Raw genomic sequence first — 19,580 nt, 5'->3', positions numbered from 1 at the left:
GCTCTGCGTGTTGACGCATGCGGTTCCCAAGTGCCGCTCTACGTGTTGACGCATGCAGGCCCCCATGTGCCGCTCTACGTGTTGACGCATGCAGGCCCCCATGTGCCGCTCTACGTGTTGACGCATGCCGGTCCCCATGTGCCGCTCTACGTGTTGACGCATACAGGCCCCCATGTGCCGCTCTACGTGTTGATGCATGCCGGTCCCCATGTGCCGCTCTGCGTGTTGACGCATACAGGCCCCCATGTGCCGCTCTACGTGTTGATGCATGCTGGCCCCCATGTGCCGCTCTGCGTGTTGACGCATGCCGGTCCCCATGTGCCGCTCTACGTGTTGACGCATACAGGCCCCCATGTGCCGCTCTACGTGTTGATGCATGCTGGCCCCCATGTGCCGCTCTGCGTGTTGACGCATGCGGTTCCCAAGTGCCGCTCTGCGTGTTGACGCATGCCGGTCCCCATGTGCCGCTCTACGTGTTGACGCATGCAGGCCCCCATGTGCCGCTCTACGCGTTGACGCATGCCGGTCCCCATGTGCCGCTCTACGTGTTGACGCATGCAGGCCCCCATGTGCCGCTCTACGTGTTGACGCATGCCGGTCCCCATGTGCCGCTCTACGTGTTGACGCATGCCGGTCCCCATGTGCCGCTCTACGCGTTGACGCATGCCGGTCCCCATGTGCCGCTCTGCGTGTTGACGCATGCCGGTCCGCATGTGCCGCATGCCGGTCCGCATGTGCCGCCCTGCGTGTTGATGCATGCCGGCCCCCATATGTCATTCTCCACATTGACGCATGCCGGCACCCATGTGCCGCCCTCCATGGTAAAGCGGCCAGCACACCGCAGAGGACATGTAGACATACATAAACATTTTATTTCCAGCATAGCCTGTGGCAATGTATAATACACAGTGTATGCGGATTGGCTGCTCTGGTACCCCGCAGTACATTGAAGTAATGCATATTTTATACAGAATATAATGGGACACAGCCAGGTGAGCAGCATTTTTAGAAGGATGTCACCAGCAGAAGCTCTGCACTCCTTGTTCTGCGGTCACATTTCTCATCTTTTATTGGAATATGGGAAATTATTTTTTAAGAACTTACATCCAGTTGGTATTGGCTGGCATTGGCAGCGCCCCGGGAACCAGAGCCGGGTCTGGAGGAGGAAGGAATCTGCCATCTGAAAAAGGGGAGGAATCGATCGGTCAGCAGAACAATCATCATTTGTAGCAATCTGCCATTTATCTTTTCCTGGATATTCCATCCTCAGATATCCCAGAACAAAGCTGGATCAATAACAATGTATCAACAACACAAATATCACATAATGCACATTCCCCAATCTCAGATGTGGCGACTGCATTTGTTTTCTGGTTATTCTCATTCTTATCACCTGGAGATCCCGCCAATAACACACTTCCTGTTCCAGGGTGACAACGATCACTCACTGTACTGTATGGAGGAGTAGTGTTGTCATCCTCAGTCAGAAAGTGTGTTTGGACTACAGAACACCTCCCCCTTGCCTCAACCTCAATATACAATCTTTCAATAGCAGACAAATTGGAGAAAATAAGAGAATTTCATTTTCAGAGTTTAAATACATTTATAAACTTGAGAGGACAGGGGGGGGGGGGGGGGGGGAAGTGTGACAGACCCACTTGGGACATAAGATTTTGGAGGGGATTGCAGGCTAGCCACTTGCTTACTGACTATGGCTTTTAAGGGAACACTGCTCTTTGTGAGGTGTATGCTGGGGGGAATCTTGGAGTAATGTTACTTTGTATTCAGGTCCATGTCTCCCCAAGACACACAGACTCTGGGACTCTTGGCCCGGGGTCCCTGTTAGGACCTAGCTGCCCATTACCAATAAGGACTGCTCCACACAGTCAGACTCATAGCAGATGTTATTGTCTTCCACACATTGGTAATTGTGCTAATTAACTCACCTATTGTCTGATAGCAAACCATTGGGGGATGTGTTTACACTTGTAATGTAGATTGTACTTTGTGAGCTCGATGTCGGCAAGTCTGACCTGGAATGAGATCCCTTATTGTCCAGGTGGCTAGTTGTTTAACTTAATATTTAGAGTGTTATTATATTTCTGTATACAATTGTGTTTGCATATAATAATAGTGTGCAGTGTATAAAAAGCCTCTATTCTTGTTACATAGTTAGTCAGGTTAAAAAAAAAAAAAAAAACACACAAGTCCATCCGGCTCATCCAATGCAAAACAAAAAACAGTATAAGAAAACCCAACCATACAATCCCATATACACAATCCTATACCCTCCCCAACCATACAATCCCATATACACAATCCTATACCCTCCCCAACCATACAATCCCGTATACACAATCCTATACCCACCCCAACCATACAATCCCATATACACAATCCTATACCCTCCCCAACCATACAATCCCATATACACAATCCTATACCCTCCCCAACCATACAATCCCATATACACAATCCTATACCCTCCCCAACCATACAATCCCATATACACAATCCTATACCCTCCCCAACCATACAATCCCATATACACAATCCTATACCCTCCCCAACCATACAATCCCATATACACAATCCTATACCCTCCCCAACCATACAATCCCATATACACAATCCTATACCCTCCCCAACCATACAATCCCATATACACAATCCTATACCCTCCCCAACCATACAATCCCATATACACAATCCTATACCCTCCCCAACCATACAATCCCATATACACAATCCTATACCCTCCCCAACCATACAATCCCATATACACAATCCTATACCCGCCCCAACCATACAATCCCCTATACACAATCCTATACCCGCCCCAACCATACAATCCCATATACACAATCCTATACCCTCCCCAACCATACAATCCCATATACATAATCCTATACCCTCCCCAACCATACAATCCCATAGACACAATCCTATACCCACCCCAACCATACAATCCCCTATACACAATTCTATACCCGCCCCAACCATACAATCCCATATACATAATCCTATACCCACCCCAACCATACAATCCCATATACATAATCCTATACCCACCCCAACCATACAATCCCATATACACAATCCTATACCCTCCCCAACCATACAATCCCATATACACAATCCTATACCCTCCCCAACCATACAATCCCATATACACAATCCTATACCCTCCCCAACCATACAATCCCATATACACAATCCTATACCCTCCCCAACCATACAATCCCATATACACAATCCTATACCCTCCCCAACCATACAATCCCATATACACAATCCTATACCCGCCCCAACCATACAATCCCCTATACACAATCCTATACCCGCCCCAACCATACAATCCCATATACACAATCCTATACCCTCCCCAACCATACAATCCCATATACATAATCCTATACCCTCCCCAACCATACAATCCCATAGACACAATCCTATACCCACCCCAACCATACAATCCCCTATACACAATTCTATACCCGCCCCAACCATACAATCCCATATACATAATCCTATACCCACCCCAACCATACAATCCCATATACATAATCCTATACCCACCCCAACCATACAATCCCATATACACAATCCTATACCCTCCCCAACCATACAATCCCATATACACAATCCTATACCCTCCCCAACCATACAATCCCATATACACAATCCTATACCCTCCCCAACCATACAATCCCATATACACAATCCTATACCCTCCCCAACCATACAATCCCATATACACAATCCTATACCCTCCCCAACCATACAATCCAATATACACAATCCTATACCCGCAGTTGATCCACAGGAAGGCGAAAAAACCCCAGAAAAGTATGATCCAATTTTCTACAGCAGGGGGAAAAATTCCTTCCTGATCCCCTGAGAGGCAATCAAATATCCCCTGCATCAACTTTACCTATAAATATTAGCACCCATTTATATTATGTACACCTGTTCAATAAAGAGTTCCAGTTTTGCAGCCAAACAAGTCCTGTCTAGTTCTTGGTTGTAATATGTGGCTATAATATCTGAATCTATGTTCAGACTGAAGGAAGCCGTATACTGACAAAAGCATTCAAGCAGAGTGTATGACGGTTCCATCACAGGAAGAACAGGGGGTGACGGAAGGGACAGGGGGGTGACGGAAGGGACAGGGGATGACGGAAGGGACAGGGGATGACGGAAGGCACAGGGGATGACGGAAGGGACAGGGGATGACGGAAGGGACAGGGGATGACGGAAGGGACAGGGGATGACGGAAGGGACAGGGGATGACGGAAGGGACAGGGGATGACGGAAGGGACAGGGGATGACGGAAGGGACAGGGGGTGACGGAAGGCACAGGGGATGACGGAAGAGACAGGGGGGTGACGGAAGAGACAGGGGGGTGACGGAAGAGACAGGGGGGTGACGGAAGAGACAGGGGGGTGACGGAAGAGACAGGGGGGTGACGGAAGAGACAGGGGGTGACGGAAGAGACAGGGGGGTGACGGAAGAGACAGGGGGGTGACGGAAGAGACAGGGGGGTGACGGAAGAGACAGGGGGGTGACGGAAGAGACAGGGGGGTGACGGAAGAGACAGGGGGGTGACGGAAGAGACAGGGGGTGACGGAAGGGACAGGGGGTGACGGAAGAGACAGGGGGGTGACGGAAGAGACAGGGGGTGACGGAAGGGACAGGGGGTGACGGAAGGGACAGGGGGTGACGGAAGGGACAGGGGGTGACGGAAGGGACAGGGGGTGACGGAAGGGACAGGGGGTGACGGAAGGGACAGGGGGTGACGGAAGAGACAGGGGGTGACGGAAGAGACAGGGGGTGACGGAAGAGACAGGGGGTGACGGAAGAGACAGGGGGTGACGGAAGAGACAGGGGGTGACGGAAGGCACAGGGGGTGACGGAAGGCACAGGGGGTGACGGAAGGCACAGGGGGTGACGGAAGAGACAGGGGGTGACGGAAGAGACAGGGGGTGACGGAAGAGACAGGGGGTGACGGAAGAGACAGGGGGTGACGGAAGAGACAGGGGGTGACGGAAGAGACAGGGGGTGACGGAAGGCACAGGGGGTGACGGAAGGCACAGGGGGTGACGGAAGAGACAGGGGGTGACGGAAGAGACAGGGGGTGACGGAAGAGACAGGGGGTGACGGAAGAGACAGGGGGTGACGGAAGAGACAGGGGGTGACGGAAGAGACAGGGGGTGACGGAAGGGACAGGGGGTGACGGAAGGGACAGGGGGTGACGGAAGGCACAGGGGGTGACGGAAGGCACAGGGGGTGACGGAAGGGACAGGGGGTGACGGAAGGGACAGGGGGTGACGGAAGGCACAGGGGGTGACGGAAGGGACAGGGGGTGACGGAAGGGACAGGGGGTGACGGAAGGGACAGGGGAGTGACGGAAGGGACAGGGGAGTGACGGAAGGGACAGGGGAGTGACGGAAGGGACAGGGGGGTGATGGGAGTTCTTGGTTTGTAAGATTCAAAATCATTGTAGTTTGGGGAGAGTTTGTGTGTCAATGGAAGTGTTCCGAGTCTTCCAACCTTCAATGTAACAAATTTCATTCCTCTCTTTCTGGTAATAATGGATTGAATAGATAACCGTTCTTACCATCATCAGCGCTGGCCATGCCCTCATATCCAGGAATTACCACCCACTCTGTGGGGCCATCAGGGCCAATGACCGGAGTAGTGAGAGGAGCAGATACTGCACAGTCTGATGGTGGCGCTATTGCTGGACTCATGTAAGCCGAGTCAGAGAGCAGAGGAGCCCGATCCAAGTCTGAGGAGATAGAAAGACACATATCAGGACAGTCCACACCTACCCTTCACTATATACAGACAGTCCACACCTACCCTACACTATATACAGACAGTCCACACCTACCCTACACTATATACAGACAGTCCACACCTACCCTACACTACATACAGACAGTCCACACCTACCCTACACTATATACAGACAGTCCACACCTACCCTACACTATATACAGACAGTCCACACCTACCCTACACTATATACAGACAGTCCACACCTACCCTACACTATATACAGACAGTCCACACCTACCCTACACTATATACAGACAGTCCACACCTACCCTACACTATATACAGACAGTCCACACCTACCCTACACTACATACAGACAGTCCACACCTACCCTACACTATATACAGACAGTCCACACCTACCCTACACTATATACAGACAGTCCACACCTACCCTACACTATATACAGACAGTCCACACCTACCCTACACTATATACAGACAGTCCACACCTACCCTACACTACATACAGACACTACACACCTACCCTACACTATATACAGACACTACACACCTACCCTACACTATATACAGACAGTCCACACCTACCCTACACTACATACAGACAGTCCACACCTACCCTACACTATATACAGACAGTCCACACCTACCCTACACTACATACAGACAGTCCACACCTACCCTACACTATATACAGACACTACACACCTACCCTACACTATATACAGACAGTCCACACCTACCCTACACTACATACAGACACTACACACCTACCCTACACTATATACAGACAGTCCACACCTACCCTACACTATATACAGACACTACACACCTACCCTACACTATATACAGACAGTCCACACCTACCCTACACTATATACAGACACTACACACCTACCCTACACTATATACAGACAGTCCACACCTACCCTACACTATATACAGGCAATCCACACCTACCCTACACTATATACAGACAGTCCACACCTACCCTACACTATATACAGAGAGTCCACACCTACCCTACACTATATACAGACAGTCCACACCTACCCTATACTATATACAGACAGTCCACACCTACCCTACACTATATACAGACAGTCCACACCTACCCTACACTATATACAGGCAATCCACACCTACCCTACACTATATACAGACAGTCCACACCTACCCTACACTACATACAGACAGTCCACACCTACCCTACACTATATACAGACAGTCCACACCTACCCTACACTATATACAGACACTACACACCTACCCTACACTATATACAGACAGTCCACACCTACCCTACACTATGTACAGACAGTCCACACCTACCCTACACTATATACAGAGAGTCCACACCTACCCTACACTATATACAGACAGTCCACACCTACCCTACACTATATACAGACAGTCCACACCTACCCTACACTACATACAGACAGTCCACACCTACCCTACACTATATACAGACAGTCCACACCTACCCTACACTATATACAGACAGTCCACACCTACCCTACACTATATACAGACACTACACACCTACCCTACACTATATACAGACAGTCCACACCTACCCTACACTATATACAGACAGTCCACACCTACCCTACACTATATACAGGCAGTCCACACCTACCCTACACTATATACAGACACTACACACCTACCCTACACTATATACAGACAGTCCACACCTACCCTACACTATATACAGACAGTCCACACCTACCCTACACTATATACAGACACTACACACCTACCCTACACTATATACAGACAGTCCACACCTACCCTACACTATATACAGACAGTCCACACCTACCCTACACTATATACAGACAGTCCACACCTACCCTACACTATATACAGACAGTCCACACCTACCCTACACTATATACAGACAGTCCACACCTACCCTACACTATATACAGACAGTCCACACCTACCCTACACTATATACAGACAATCCACACCTACCCTACACTATATACAGACAGTCCACACCTACCCTACACTATATACAGACAGTCCACACCTACCCTATACTATATACAGACAGTCCACACCTACCCTACACTATATACAGACAGTCCACACCTACCCTACACTATATACAGACAGTCCACACCTACCCTACACTATATACAGACAATCCACACCTACCCTACACTATATACAGACACTACACACCTACCCTACACTATATACAGACAGTCCACACCTACCCTACACTATATACAGACAGTCCACACCTACCCTACACTATATACAGACAGTCCACACCTACCCTACACTATATACAGACAGTCCACACCTACCCTACACTATATACAGACAGTCCACACCTACCCTACACTATATACAGACAGTCCACACCTACCCTACACTATATACAGACAGTCCACACCTACCCTACACTATATACAGACAATCCACACCTACCCTACACTATATACAGACAATCCACACCTACCCTACACTATATACAGACAGTCCACACCTACCCTACACTATATACAGGCAGTCCACACCTACCCTACACTATATACAGACAGTCCACACCTACCCTACACTATATACAGACAGTCCACACCTACCCTACACTATATACAGACAGTCCACACCTACCCTACACTATATACAGGCAGTCCACACCTACCCTACACTATATACAGACAGTCCACACCTACCCTACACTATATACAGACAGTCCACACCTACCCTACACTATATACAGACAGTCCACACCTACCCTACACTATATACAGACAGTCCACACCTACCCTACACTATATACAGACAATCCACACCTACCCTACACTATATACAGACACTACACACCTACCCTACACTATATACAGACACTACACACCTACCCTACACTATATACAGACAGTCCACACCTACCCTACACTATATACAGACAGTCCACACCTACCCTATACTATATACAGACAGTCCACACCTACCCTACACTATATACAGACAGTCCACACCTACCCTACACTATATACAGACAGTCCACACCTACCCTACACTATATACAGACAGTCCACACCTACCCTACACTATATACAGACAGTCCACACCTACCCTACACTATATACAGACAGTCCACACCTACCCTACACTATATACAGAGAGTCCACACCTACCCTACACTATATACAGACAGCTGTCTTGAGTTTTCTGAAGGCCCTGACCAATCCCCAACAGAAGGGTCGGCAGGGGACGGACCCCCTCAAATACTCAGGGTTAGCCCAGCTGGGGCAGTGTGGAGTTTGGGTGGAAGATTGAGATGGAGTGTTAGGCTTTTGGAGGCCTTTGAGTGTAACATCCAAGTCTGGGGGGGGGGGGGTGAACTCAGGCCTAGGCTTGGGTGTGGAAGGGACCCCTCTTCATGACACATGGAGGGATCCTGACCAGGAGGCATGGGAGCAAAGAGAGGACAGCAGGAGGACACTGCCGGGCAAATGTCCAGGGAGAAGGACCGCCAGGAGGGCTGATGAGTGACACACGGTCAGGACGACAGAGGCAAGCCTGGCACGACATCGGGTTCCTGGGACACAATGAGAGGCATGGATGTCATTCCTTCCACTGTGTGATGACGCAACAAGGATTTTGTCACTTACAGTTTCGGTCTCATGGAAACAAGCCAATAGCGATCTTGGTTTGATCCGATGCTTTGGAGGACAGAGGACAGATATGGGCACCCCAAATCTCTTCATAAAGAGGACCTGTCATGGCCTACGCTATCACAGGAAGTGTTATTCATCCCTTGTGAACTCAAAGAAAGAAATAAAAAAATAATACATTTAAAAGATACAGTTTAACTTAAATTTTATTTTTAATAAAATAGAAATTTAAACTACCCCCCCCCCCCTTCTTCGAGCTTTTACACAATTGTGAATGCACACGTTGTGTAAACAGCAACAAACCTGCATTTCATTTCGAGCCGGAGTCAAGGGTGGGATCAGGGGTGGGGGTCAAGGGCATGGCTGAAGGGGGCCCCATCAGGTAGGCTGTACGGGGCCCTATGATTTCTAACAGCTGCCCTGGGCAAAGGAGTGTATATAATTGTACATAGTTGTCCCTGAAGGCTTTACGACATTGATCAAGCGAGCATCCCATAATACCCTCAACCCTATCCAAGTTCAATCCCCTAATAAAATACAAAAAACAAAGCTGCAAGGACTGCAAGAAACATCCGTGTGCCTGGCTGTGGCGGGTGGTGGATAACTCTTATTCCCCAGCAGCTCCTATGGGGGGCGTCATCCTGGATATCTGCTCACGGTTAACCTAGCAGAGTTTTCATCGATCCAGGGAACTGTGCCTTCCTCCAAAGACCATCAGAGGCGTTAAACCAGGGAAGGAGTTCTGTGCTCTGCCTGTTTGGGACTGTTGCTCTAAAAACCAAGTACCGTTGTCCATAGCAACCAGCAGGAGCTGACTTTTAGGCTACTACCACCCTGAATACCCAGTCGCCCAGACCGAAGCTGTGACAGACACTTGCATTATCAACCTGCTCTTCAGTACTTTTCCATGTGCTGTCACCGGTGTCAATCACAGGGGGACGATCGTGTCCATGGAATTACAAATATGTCCATCGATCTGCTAATGCTGGACCAAGTGACTTTATGCTTTAAACTCCTGCTACCTACAGTAAAGTAGGTGAGGGCCCCCGGTGCGCATCGCAGCTCCTGGAAGCATGAGGCTAGTCCATCAAACCCCATATATATATATATATATATATATATATATATATATATATATATATATATATACATACATACATACATACATACATACATACATACACACACACACACACACACACACACACAGACACATGCGAATGACACAAAACCATGAAAAAAGAAAAAACAAAAGTATATACCAAATATTGCTGTAGATAACATGAGATCCCAATATATGCAGCAAGAACCCTATGTCGGGGTCTGCCATCTGACTTATTAGCCCTGGCGGACACCAGTGTCCAGTTGGAGCATCGTGGGGGGGTTCGCCCTCAGGGTGGTCGGGGGGGGGGGGGACAGAGCGACTATGCCTGCTACCGACTGTGGTTGTCAGTGCCTGGATCAGGTGTGGGCATTGCAACAAGCTGCTTACCCAACTAGTACCCAGCCAGCAGGGGCCACAGTACTACCAAGTGGACCTGCAGTCAGGGCTGTGCCCATTACAGCCGCAGTCCAGAAATCCAGTGCAGGCCTTGGATCATCCAAACAAGGCAGAGTTAAGTTAGAACCTGGTGACTTACCTGCGAAAACCAGCGACATCTGGGAAGAGACATCTGCAGTGGCCTGTAGCCCGGTCGGGGACCTGGAAACTAAAGTACTGCGCAGCAGGAACCAGATAAAGTCCCTGAAATGCCGGCTGTGCCTATGTGTTCTGCCAACCCTACCTGGAAGGAGCCAGTCCAGGAGGGAGATGTGCCCTCAGATGAGCCAGAAGGGGAAGGCGTAGTCAGGGCAGTGGACTGGGGTTCCCCCAGACTGCAAGCAGAATTCAGGCCCATGGAAGATGAGATAGTGGATTGCTCGTCACACTGTAGCTCGGAGCAAGAATGGGAGTTAGGAGGCTCCACAGTTCAGGAAGAAGTCCAGCTCGAGGTGCTCGATGTACCAAATCCTGCTGAAGGAACCAGAGAAGCCTCAGGAACCCTCATCAGTGTTAAAAGCTCCTCTTCAACAGACCGTCAACCACCCAGACCAGAGCAGCTGAATACAAGCAGTGGGTCAAGAGGTCCCCAAACGCTTGCATCCATCCAGGAAAAGTGAAGCCAATAAAACTGCCCAGGTTTTCCAGATTCCAGCGGGAGGTTCAGTGCAGAACAGCTCTGGAGTGAGGTCTGGACTACCCCTATGTCCTTCCCGACATCATGGAAGTTATTGAGGACTCCCGGAGAGGGTGGGAGGATGACCTGGTGGAGTACATGCATATTCCTAAGCCTCAACGAGTGCCAGATTGTGAGGAGACCTAGACCCAGTTTCGGAACATTTTAGAGGAACTGGACAGAATACTCCAGATGTGGTCGGACCAGAGTTTTATAAAGTGGAAGGATTATAGTTTTATCTCTAGAGAACATCCCCTTCCTTATGCACGCCAATATTCTGCCGGCTTTGGCAGCTGCAGCTTGACATTGCATGCTATTGCTAAATCTATCTTCTCCTAAGACCCCCAGGTCTTTCTCCATTTTTGATACCCCCAGAGGTAACCCCCTAACGTGTATTGTGCTTTTATGTTTTTAGTCCCCAAGTGCAATACCTTACACTTCTCCACATTAAACCTCATTTGCCATGTCGTTGCCCACTCTAGTATTTTGTCCAGGTCATTCTGTAAGATTTCTGCATCATGACGTGAAGTTATTGCCCGGCTTAATTTTGTGTCATTTTCAAAAACTGTGATACATGTCCCCCGGAGCAGTACCCGGACCCCAAAACCCAAACCCCATACCTAATCCCTCATACATGGACCCCCAAACCCGGACCCCCATTCCTGGACCCCCATACATGGACCCCCATACCCGGACCCCCATACCTGGACCCCCAAACCCGGACCCCCAAACCCTCATACACGGACCCCCATACCCAGACCCCCATTCCTGGACCCTCATACATGGACCCCCAAACCCAGACCCCCATTCCTGGACCCCCAAACCCGAACCCTCATACATGGACCCCCATACATGGACCCACATACCCTGTAACATGGACCCCATACCCGAACCCTCATACCTGGACCCTCATACATAACCATTACATGCCAAATTACTTGCATATAAGCCTTCAAAATGGGCACTTTTGATGTTTCCAGTTCGGGTCCCATAGACTTCAATGGGTTTCGTTGTTCAGCTCTGAACTTTTGCAGGGTTTGAAAATCCTGGGGCAAACTGAACTGGGGGTTGTTCAGCCCCTTACGTGTCTTGTACAAAGCCCTGACCTCTTCCCTACTGAACACCTTTGGGATGAGTTGGAATGCTGATTGTGAGCCAGGTCTTCTCATCCAACATCAGTACCTAACCTCACCAATGAGTACAATTTCCCACAGACACCCTCCAAAATAAGTCTTCCCAGTAAAGTGGAGGATGGCATACCCACAAAGGGCACAGCTTCATATTATTGGTCATGGTTTTGGAATAGGAGATCCAGCAAGCTCCTATAAGTTGAAATCTTTCCTCGCTCTGGCCAATGTTGCAAATCATTTCTATTCCTAAGCTGACACCATGGAACTCTCACACGGATAATTTGTTTTCTTCTCACTTCCTGGACAGTGCGGAGTTTCCCCGATTGTTATTTTCTACATTCCTAAAATACCGAATGCTCGTCCCGTAACATAGATAAAACTCCGGTCCTCAAGGAACAATAACAGGCCAGATTTTAAGCATTGCCTTGGGGAGATGCAGACTAGAATACTGCAATCACTGAGCAGCAAATGAGATCACCGGTGATGTATTTCAGTTTTCTTGTAAACCTGGCCTGTTAGTGTGCCCTGAGGACCGGAGTTGAGAAACACGGCTTTAGAGGAAAAGTGTAAAGTGAGAGCGATGATTGCAGATCCCACATGGAAGACACGCTCCAGTCTTCAGATGATGACGGATGTGTCCTATTCGGATGGTAGGGATGATCTGGAGGAGTGTCAGGCACGTCCAATAATCACACATAAGAGAAAGAGGAAAATAAAGTGTGAGCATGGTGGAGAGAATGGTTTGCAGGATACTGCTTGTGATGAATTGAATGAAGTAGTAAAGGGGTACATCCAAACTGAGCCCAAGGAGCAGCTTGCAGAGGTGACCGAGTGTTTGGAAGACACTGCAAGCAAGGTGACTGATTTAGGAAATGGGGCATTTAAAGTTAAACCTGCAGTGGCTTTGAAATGTGTTCAGACCTCTGTAGGCAGAGCTGAAGATTTGAATGAACGGTGTGCAGCACTCAATAAACAAGTCTAATGACAAACAAAAGACAAAGGACCCAAAACTGTAATCAAAAATAGGACATCGCACTGTTCCTTCCCAAAAGCGGGAAGCTGAGGATCTGATCAGTGATCAGCTATGGCCAAATTGAGTCAGATGCATGGAAGGCAAGGCCTATAGTTTCCGGAAGAAACATGTGGACTGATCTACTTAAGGCGGGGGTCCCTAGAGAGGAAATAGATGGGATTCCTACACCCGCTTCGTTTAGGAGGTGGATACAAGTAGTTGGGAATGGTGGATTCAGCCACATTAGGTGTTTTGCTGTCATAGGATGGGGCATTTTGCTACATACTGCCATGCTGTGAAGATTGGACAACAGCAGGCCAGTATTCGCAGGACAGCACAGAGAGACATGCAAGTTTATTAATTTCGCTGGAAGTCAATGCCTTTCCGTGAAAGCGTCACTAGCAGGGCCCGTGCTAGACTATTTTACGCCCTAGGCAAGACCAGCTACTTGCGCCCCCCCCAAAAAAAGGGAAGGGGTTAAAAACTCCTATGTCATACCCAGTGACCCTGATCCGATGGTTCCTCCAGGTTATGCTTTCATACCCAGTGACCCCCCATATTCCTCCATGTCACACTCGGGGACCCTAATCTCCCTCCATGTCACACCCAGGGACTTTGATGTATTTCTATGTCACACCCTTGGACCCAAATATTCCTCCATGTCATGCTGTCATACCCACTGACCCTGATGTTCCTCCATGTCACACTCGGGGACCCCCGTGTTCCTCAATGTCATGCTGTCATACTCAGTGACCCCAATGTTCCTCTATGTCAGACCCTGATGTTCCTCCATGTCACACCTGGGGACCCCGATGTTCCTCCGAGTCACACTTGAGGACCCCAATCCCCCATGGTACACCCAGGGACCCCAATTCCTCATGGCACACCTGGTGACCCCGAACGCCTGTTAGACCCAGTGACTCCTATCCTCCATGTCACACCTGGTGACTCTGATTCCCCATGGCACACCTGGTGCCCCCGATTCCCTTTCATACCAGGGATGCTCCATGTAACACCCAGGGACCCTGATCCCCTGTTCTGGGGACACTAACGGGGCGGTATGAGGAGAGTGGCCCGCACTCTGCCCTCCTTCACAGTGATCCTGCTGATTCCTTCTCCCAGGATGCTCCTCTCCTGGACCACAGTGCTCACCACAGCTCCAACCGGTTCCTGGTGGAGGGAAAAGCAGCAGTCAGAGAGCTCCGCACCTCCTTCATCACCAACCTCCTCAGACCATTCCGGTGCCTCGTCGTTTCTGCTCCAGTAAAGGTTCCGCCCTCCAGTAAAGGTTCCGCCCTCCAGTAAAGGTGCCGCCCTCCAGTGCTGAGCTCCGGCTCAGGTTCAGCTCTCCTCCACTCCCTGCTTAATACCGACCCAGGGAAATGAACGGCTGCCCATCAGCTCAGTGCAGAGAGTCACTTCCTGCCCAGGGTTCAAGCCGCTCAGCTCCAGCTGAAGAGGATCATCATGCAGGCAGCACTCTGGGGGGGCTCCATTCCTGCCTCTTGGGGCCCCTCCATCAGTGGTGGAAAGCCGGGGCCTGATAGTTCCGCCACTGCCCAAGACACCTGGCATCTTTCTCTGTCCCTACTTCCTCCCCTACCGCCACCTCTCCCCTCAGCTCGCAATAATCATTCATGATGGAGAGAGAGTGCCGACTAATGGCTGTGCCCCTAGGTGGCAATGCGCCCTGGGCAGCTGCCTAGTTTGCCTAGTGGAAGCACCGGCCCTGATCACAAGACAACAGTGGGCACCCTACAACAGTTTTTCAGTTTAAAAATGGTGAGATTGATAAACGTGTGCAGTGAGCTAAGCATTTCTTTTTATTTTGTTTGTATGTATGTTTTTATGGTGTATTTTGTCGCGTTTTTGTTGTAACTAAGTTTATTTTTTTTTTTTACAATGATAGACTACATTGTGGCGTGTGACTGATCCATTCTTATATTGGATTTCGTTTTCAGGGTTGTTTTGTGTTGAGTAGCGGTTGTTTCTCACAGATGTAGTGTTTTCGGTACTGCAGGTTGGATTTTAGGTAGAGAGGTTATACCTTCCAGTGTGCAATCAGTAACCGGCGTCTCAATTTAATTTTTAATGCAACATCAAGGAATAGACTGAAGCCAAGGTTTGTATAGGGAGGACTTTCATTGTGCTTTCGGGATTGTTTGGCTGCACGGGTTAGGTCGAAACGAACGTGTGTACTTTGAGCCGTCTACGTGAAACGGGTGATTGTGACACGCTTGTTTCAGCCTTCAACGTGTGAGGAGTAGATACCGAAACCCGAGTGGGGGTTGATGAGCTGTATAGCCGTACGAAGCCACCGGGTTGAGGTCTTCGCGCTGACCGGCAGGGGGCCGTGTAAAATAATCGGAGTCCAAAAGCAGGTCAGCACTGTCAAAGTTGGCACCTGGCAGTGTTGCTCCTAAACCAGGTGCAAGGAAGCGTTTCAAATCGTCGCAGGTAATGGTTCATCCGTGCAAGAGGGGGGAAATGCAGGCCTCCTAAATTAGCCAAACACCTTTCGTTTGGGGCTCGGGCCATGAGACCCCTCAGGAAGGGCAATAACCAAGGGAAACAGTTGGTACATCCCTTTTGGATGGTACCTTTGATGTCTGGAGATGGGAGGAGTTCATTATTGAATTCAGAACTAGGCTCCAGGCAACAGAGATGCAAAGTGTAGCGCAATTGTGGCTTCAGAAATCTATTATGGTCAATCAGCAAGGCGTGCATGAGGCGGTTTCAGTTCGGAAGAACCGCATTATGTACACTTGGTCTGATGAGATAGCCGAGTCCAGCGATCTGGTGAGAGAAGTGGAGGAAACTCTTCCTGAGCTAACTTTACCGAGACGAGCCAGATCCACTGACACTGAACCCGTCACTGTCTCTGTACTTTAATCTCCGTTTTCTTCAGCTCACAGTGCAGACTTTGATACTGGTAACGCCCTCCCACCTCACAGTGTCTCTATCTCTCAACAGCCTGTCATAACAGCTGAACCCTCTCCTTTTAACTCTTTGGCAAACTATGAGTTCTTTAACAGGTCTGCTATGGATGTGGAAAGTCAGGGCACATCAGGCATAATTGTCCGACCAACCTGGCTGGTCCGTGGGGTAAGTGGCAATTTATTCCGGAGGATCCGGGAAACCTCAAAAAGGTAGGTATGGTCAGAAATGACTATGACTTATCATAGGGCGTTGGTAAACCGATGCCCACCTCCTAGAGGAATTAAAATAGACCCTCCCTTGCCTCATTAACACCGATGCAGCTAAAACTGTTCTAAGATCTCAAGACCCCAGAGCAGGGATTCCCAAACTACGACCCTGCAGCTGTTGCAGAACTACACATCCCAGGAGGCATTGTAAAACTCTGACATTCACATACATGACAGGGCATGATGGGAATTGTAGTTCCTGAATAACTGGAGGGCCACAATTTGGGAATCCCTGCCCTAGAGGCAAGGTTCCCCTTCCAGGGGAGACAACTCCCACCGTAGGTCTCACAGGCCAGACAGTGTCTTTAAGAATGACTGAACCTCTCTATTGCAGGCTAGGCCAGTTCTGCAAGGAGAAGATTTTTTTTTTTTTTTTTAGGTCATTGCATTTCTCTGGGTACCAAACATCTAACCACTCAGAGAATACAGACTTTGAAGGACCCCCAAACACCTTGTAACTTTAAAACGATGCACTATTTTTGAACCCTGCGTCTCTTCTTCCTGTTAAGGAGGAAGAGAAGGGGGGAGAAGGTAATGCGAAAAATGGTAACTTTCAAAACTCTCTCAATTTCAAATTCTCTCTCTCAATTTCCAACTTTAGTAGGAACAACACGATTGCCTTTCTTTTAAGGAGTGGAAATCAGCGGCTGTCAGTCCGGTGAAGAAGACCCCCCTTTCAGAAGCTAACCTTTTTGTCGATGGTTCCAGGTACTACACCCCAGATGGTAAGACATAGAGATCAGAGGATCAATTTCTATACAGATTCGCTTTTTGGGTTGGCATATGATTGTGGACCTGTCTGGTAGACTAGTTTGGGGAAGCCGGTGAAACATGCGGGGTTAATAGACAGACCGTTCATTGCCTTTTGCTTGCCACACGAGATAGCCATTCTGAAGGTAAAGGCTCATACTACTGCGACGACTATGGAAGCCAATGGAAATGCCTTGGCAGATAGAGCTGCTAAGGAAGGTGCTCTGAGCCCTGGGGCAGAGACCCTGATGCTAGCGGAATTTAGGAATCTAGGAAATGGCAGTTCAAAGTGGAAATGCAGGAAAAGAGGAGCTGGACAGCCTTGGGGGCTACACAGGGTCAGGACGACATCTGGGGTCTTGATGGTAAATGGTGTTTACCCAGATCACTTTTTCCAATGATGGCCCACTCGGCTCATTACCCCCAGCGTTAGTCAAAGATGGTTATGTGTGCATAGGTGGAGGAGCATTGGATTGGCCCTGGTTTTACTACCGCAGATGAAATCCGTAACCGTACCGAGAAGGCACTCCCCCAAACCGGAATATCCCTTTCAGCGCATTCAGATAGACTATATCACTTTGCCAAAGAACGGAACATAAGAGCGTGTCTTGGTCTGTCTGGATATGTTTTCTGGGTGGCCAGAGGCTTGGCCCATTCACAATGCCATTGCCACTGCCAAAACATAAAAGATCCTGTCTGAGATTGTTCCAGGCAGCTCCCCTGCGGCAAACTATCGAGTTGGATCGCGGATCACACCTCACCGGTCAGATCTTTGCAGAGGTATGTAAGGCGCTCAGGGATTCATCCTCAAAGTAGCGGTAAGGTTGAACAGCTGAATAGAAAAAGCCATGGCCTGAATGTTTTTCCATTGCTCTTTACCCCATCAGAAATGCCCCATGGGTTATCACCCTACAAGGTTTTGTTTGGGAGTCAACCAGAGATGGATTGTACTATCCCCAGCAGCTGTCATCTTTACATTCTCAGCTGATGGGGTGGGTGCAGTCCCGGCAAAGGGAGCTCCAAAAGGTCCATCATAGGGTTCGGGAGCCTCTCCTGGACCCTGACACGATAACCGGTGTACATTCTATTCAACCAGGTGACCGAGTCGTTATGAGGAAACATCAAAGGACAGGATTGGAGCTGAGGTATTCCGAGACATACCAAGTTCAGCTGACAACGCTGACTTCCTTGAAGCTCTGGATCCATGCCAGCCACTGCAAAAAGCTGCTCAACTCCATCCAAGAATGATAATGAGGAGTATCATTTTTACTTACATATTTAGCTTAGTGTATTTTAGCGAGGGTAATGATGAACAGCATCCCAACTTATTGTTTAAAATGCATCTTCAGCTGGCCAAGGCGGCAAACAGGTCTTATTGCTGGGTGTGCTCCAAACCCCCACCTAGCTATTACACCCCAGCAATGACATACGTTCGTATGGGCATGGAGACAACCAAGAGACACTTGTCCATATAATTTAATGTCACCTTCCTAGAGGGTAACATCAGTATAGTTTTAATGTTAGCTCTGGCTCCTGTCCTTTGCTGATCAATCCAATTTGGGTATCGGGACAATCAGGTAGTCCACAGATGTGCTTTAACTTTAGTTTTGGCACCAGAACTAGATTTGTAGGATCTACAACCTGTGAGACAGGTATAACAGTCATCTCACCAATGAAACTCCGGGTCTTTTTAATGACACCAACAGACTGGATTATATCTGCTGGAAGGACGGTTGTGATGTTCAGACTAAGGGAAAAATCCCTCAGTCCATTATGTTACTATTTAGTGCCCGTGACCGACAGGAAGATTCTTCATGTACG

The 19,580-nt window shown here is 48.9% G+C and overlaps 1 protein-coding gene across 1 annotated transcript in view; it reads right to left on the bottom strand.

The window, feature by feature from the left end:
• LOC309562266 (protein SSUH2 homolog) overlaps nucleotides 1-5,670 on the bottom strand; it is a 40,248-nt gene extending 34,578 nt beyond the window's left edge. The window contains exons 1-2 of the mRNA XM_082266385.1: nucleotides 5,621-5,670; nucleotides 1,105-1,180 (exon numbers count right to left, since the gene is read on the bottom strand). Coding sequence (XP_082122511.1) covers nucleotides 1,105-1,180; nucleotides 5,621-5,639 — 95 coding nt within the window. The 5' untranslated portion in view covers nucleotides 5,640-5,670. The remainder of the gene's footprint in view (nucleotides 1-1,104; nucleotides 1,181-5,620) is intronic.
• Nucleotides 5,671-19,580: the final 13,910 nt, after the last annotated feature.

Source organism: Pelophylax lessonae (assembly GCF_965119305.1).
Source record: "Pelophylax lessonae genome assembly, chromosome: 8".
NCBI classification, from domain to species: domain Eukaryota; kingdom Metazoa; phylum Chordata; class Amphibia; order Anura; family Ranidae; genus Pelophylax; species Pelophylax lessonae.
Note: the sequence above shows the minus strand (reverse complement) of the source record. Positions and strands in the feature narration are given on the sequence as shown.